The sequence below is a fragment of the Mus caroli genome, chromosome 3, assembly GCF_900094665.2.
Source record: "Mus caroli chromosome 3, CAROLI_EIJ_v1.1, whole genome shotgun sequence".
NCBI lineage: Eukaryota > Metazoa > Chordata > Mammalia > Rodentia > Muridae > Mus > Mus caroli.
In genome coordinates, this window is record NC_034572.1 from 81,550,908 (window position 1) to 81,554,780 (window position 3,873).

At 51.5% G+C, this 3,873-nt stretch overlaps 1 protein-coding gene across 2 annotated transcripts in view; it reads right to left on the reverse strand.

Annotated features, from left to right (window-relative positions):
* The window catches only part of Syt11 (synaptotagmin 11), a 29,831-nt gene extending 25,958 nt beyond the window's left edge, over nucleotides 1-3,873 (reverse strand). The window contains exon 1 of one of the 2 annotated variants that reach the window (XM_029475529.1): nucleotides 3,183-3,468. In XM_029475529.1, the coding sequence (XP_029331389.1) occupies nucleotides 3,183-3,216 (34 nt within the window). In that variant the 5' untranslated portion in view covers nucleotides 3,217-3,468. Of the gene's footprint in view, nucleotides 1-3,182 lie in introns of both variants that reach the window. The other variant, XM_021158451.1, reaches the window with a different exon arrangement.

A 3,873-nucleotide genomic window follows, 5' to 3' on the forward strand; every position in this document is an offset into this window, starting at 1 on the left:
AGGAACGACCTAAGACAGGAGCCACAGCGGATGGGCATAATTACACAGACCTAGTCCAGCCTCAATTTAATAAAATAAAAAGGGGGAGATGTGGAGAGCCTTGCCGCGAGCAATCGCTGTGGAGAGCCATGCGTGCCAGGAGCAATCACCATTATAAGATGGCGTTGGCCTCTGCTGTGCCTAACTAGTAAACAAGCCTTGTGCGCAAGTGCGAGAGTGAACTCACTCCTAATCACTGCCCATTCTCGGGGCGTAATAGTGGGGTGATGGGCGAGCAACTAATCAGGAGCTGTCATGCCACATCAGGTGCTGAAACGTCATGGCTGAGGGCTATATAAGCGACTCCATTTTCTGGGGTCGGGGTCTTCCTGAGAAGTAAGCAATAAAGCTTTGTTGCAGAAGATTCCGGTTGTCCTGAGTGTGTTCTTGCTGGGGGGGGGGGGACCAAAGGCTCGGGATATTTTTCTGTACAGTTTTGCAGGACTGTAGCAAGGCCCAAGGAAGATAAAGAAATTCATCACTTCATTGTGTTCTTGCTTGCTTTCCTCAAGGTTAGGATTGAGGCCCAAACACAAATGCACCCAAGGCCTGACTGAATGAGGTAGGCATCTCAGAAGACAGTGACTTAGTGTCAGCCAGCTGCTGTGAATTAGCAGGTACCTTCATCCTGGGCACTGGGGATGACAGGCTGAGAGTCTGGTTGTGACAAGGTGGCAGCTGCTGCGTTCGTTCAATTTCATCTTACAGAAAGACAGCTTTGCAAGCAGCAGTTTTGTGAACCCCTAATGATTTCTGGCTAGGCCGTCCTCTGGTAGGAACCACATTCCAGTAGTAATCTGGCCCAGCACAGACTTGCAGGCTGGAGTGCTTAGGCAATGACAAGGACAGGAGCCTTGTTCTTGGAGATCCATTTCTTGGTTCCTGGGATGATCTTTAAACAAAATGGACAATACAAATCTTGAGGCTCCTGCTGTTCCCAGTCCGGTGGGATCCTGTCATGAAGAGGTCTTCCCATATCACAAGATTTGTATTTATAAAAGACTAAGCTTGGGCTAACAGCTCTGCGTGGCAGGCTCTCGGGTTTAGCAGCTCCTTGGGGCCACAGGACTTTAGGCTCAGCAGCAACTTGAAATGAAGAGACTTAGGGCTCAGCAGCTCCTTGAGGTGAAGAGAAGTCTTTGTTATCCAGGAAGCTCTGCAGCACCTTGTTCTCATCAGAGATTTGGTCTTTTTGTCTCTCCTGATAAAAAAAATCTTGTAGCTGCTGAGCTGTTCTGACAGGATAGAGTTCTCCTTCTCCTGCTGCTTCCTCAATGCTACAGCTTCCTTCTACTTCCATATTTCCACTGTCTGCTCCAGAATCTTCTGGGGCTGCTTCTGAAGCTCTTCTACTCTGATCTCCAAGGCCTTCTTTTCTGAGATCATCTTCTGGTTGCATTCTTTCAGCCGGCCCAGCTCACTCTCCCAAAAGGCCTTCTCTTCCTCCCAAGAGGTCTTCTCTTCCTCCCAAGTGGCCTTCTCTTCCTCCCAAGTGGTCTTCTCTTCCTCCCAAGTGGCCTTCTCTTCCTCCCAAGAGGCCTTCTCTTCCTCCCAAGTGATCTTCTCTTCCTCCCAAGAGGCCTTCTCTTCCTCCCAAGTGGCCTTCTCTTCCTCCCAAAAGGCCTTCTCTTCCTCCCAAGAGGTCTTCTCTTCCTCCCAAGAGGCCTTCTCTTCCTCCCAAGTGTTCTTCTCTTCCTCCCAGGAGGCCTTCTCTTCCTCCCAGGTGGTCTTCTCTTCCTCCCAGGAGGACTTCTCTTTCTCCCAGGAGGCCTTCTCTTCCTCCCAAGAGGCCTTCTCTTTCTCCCAGGAGGCCTTCTCTTTCTCCCAAGAGGCCTTCTCTTCCTCCCAGGAGGCCTTCTCTTCCTCCCAGGAGGCCAAGAAAGCCATTTTTATTTTATTTTTTTAAAGATGGCTTGTGTCTCTACCCTAAATTTTGGAACCTAATGTTCACACCTGGATTGTCTGAGGGATATACTCTCTTAAGGAATATGAAGGTTCTAGGTTCACTCTGCAACAACTCTTACTTGATTCCTCCAATCGAAGGACAATTTTATTTTACTTATTTATGTGGTGTGGAGCACAGCATGAGAAGCTTGCGCTCCTGGATGCTTATGGAGGAGTTCCCCAAGAGGAAACGACTTGGCCAAGCCTTTCTTGCTTTCTTTCCCACCTATTTACCACAGNACTTTCTGCCCCAGGGAGTGTAAAAGTGCTCTGAGAACCCAGAGGGCTAGGTCGCAGACCAGCCGCTCCGAGATGACGTAATGCTTTCTGTGGTACACAAAGCGGCCTCCCTCGGGCTGGGCCTCTCCAGCCCCTCCCCCAGGCCAGGATTGCCTCCCTGGCCAGCACCAGCACAGGTGAGTACCTCTTTTTGAAAAGCCAAACCTGGAAAACGGGGAACAAAGGCCCCGGAAGGGGCACCCAGGCACTGCCAGGAGCTTCAGAAATAGACATCACGTCATCTCTCCGCTGGCAGGGCCAAGTGCCATTTGGTAACACCCCAAAAGACTACACCATTATGGTGCAGAATGAAGCATGCACCCAGCCCTAGCAACCCTCTGACCGCCTTAAGGAGTGGCTTCATTTGTGCTCCCCACCCCCGCACCCTTCTTTCCCTGGAGGCCTCCGCCTCNCTTGGCTTCCAGCCATACAGCCCATAGTCTCCACGCTGCCATCTTGATGTCCCATCCCCCTTGCCACTTTCCTCTTCTGCAGCCCTCAGAAGTAGGAGGGGGAGGAAGGGGCATCGCCCTGCGTGCCCCTAGGGGTAGGGCTCGGCCTACCTCACCTCTCTTCCTCCAGAAAGGGGGTGGTGGTGGGGAGATTGTTCACATCCTCCGCAAGCTTGCCATTTCTCACCTCCAGTCGTGCTGACAGTGCACCATCAAGGGTTTACCATCAAGGTTTTAGCATCCTGGACTTGCCTATCCTCGGTGGCACTCTGCCCTTGCTAGAGCCTGCAGCCCACAGCTGAAATTCAGAGGTTATCCACAGCCTTCTACTCATGACCTCAGGCCCTATTCTGGCTGGGNTGGCAGTGAGAGGGTCCCATTTGGACTTCACTCCCCGCCCATTCCTCAGCTATCTGGCATTGCAACGGCACTGATCGCCCCCAAATTAGTTTGTCANGCTCTACTTACCAAAGCTGGGGCGGATATTTGTGATCTCAGCCATGTTGTAATCAGAGGCTGTTGATAGAAACACTCTTGCAGAGGTCAGACAACTTTGGGAATCTCGGTCAGTACCGAGGCCGCGGCTGTAGACCTCCAGATCAGGGGAGGGGAAGGTGCATGGCCGACTGCCCCTGCAGTAAGATCCCTGGTTGCTAGCTGCGCTTTCCTCTTAGATGCTCCAGGGATGCTCTGAGCTAAGGATGCAGGTGCAGTCAGACTGGTCCTGATGAGAGATAGGCTCCGCCTCTTTCCGAACGGCCCTCGGCAGAAGACTCCGCCTCTGCCCGAAAGATTCCGGAAGCTCTTCGAGAAAAGACCCCGCCCACTGCCGAGTTTTTCCGAGGATGAATCTCCGCCCATTCACAGGCTGTGGGCGTTTGTGGCTAACTTTCAAAGCCCAGTAAGAAGTGTAGGTGTTTAGCGAGCTCAGTCGCACATCCTTGTGACTATAGCACTCGAGTNGGTGAGGAAGGAGAGTCAAGGAGAGTCTTGGATAGGTCTCNNAATACAGAAGGGCAGGAAGATAGTCGCTTTAGCGTCTTCTGAAGCTGTAATTCTAGTTGCCTGAGTTTATATAGCTAGAAGCTGAACCTTCTGGGTCCGAGGACTTGAGAAAAGCAAAATTCTATACTGTTTCAGTATTGATGGCTATTATTTT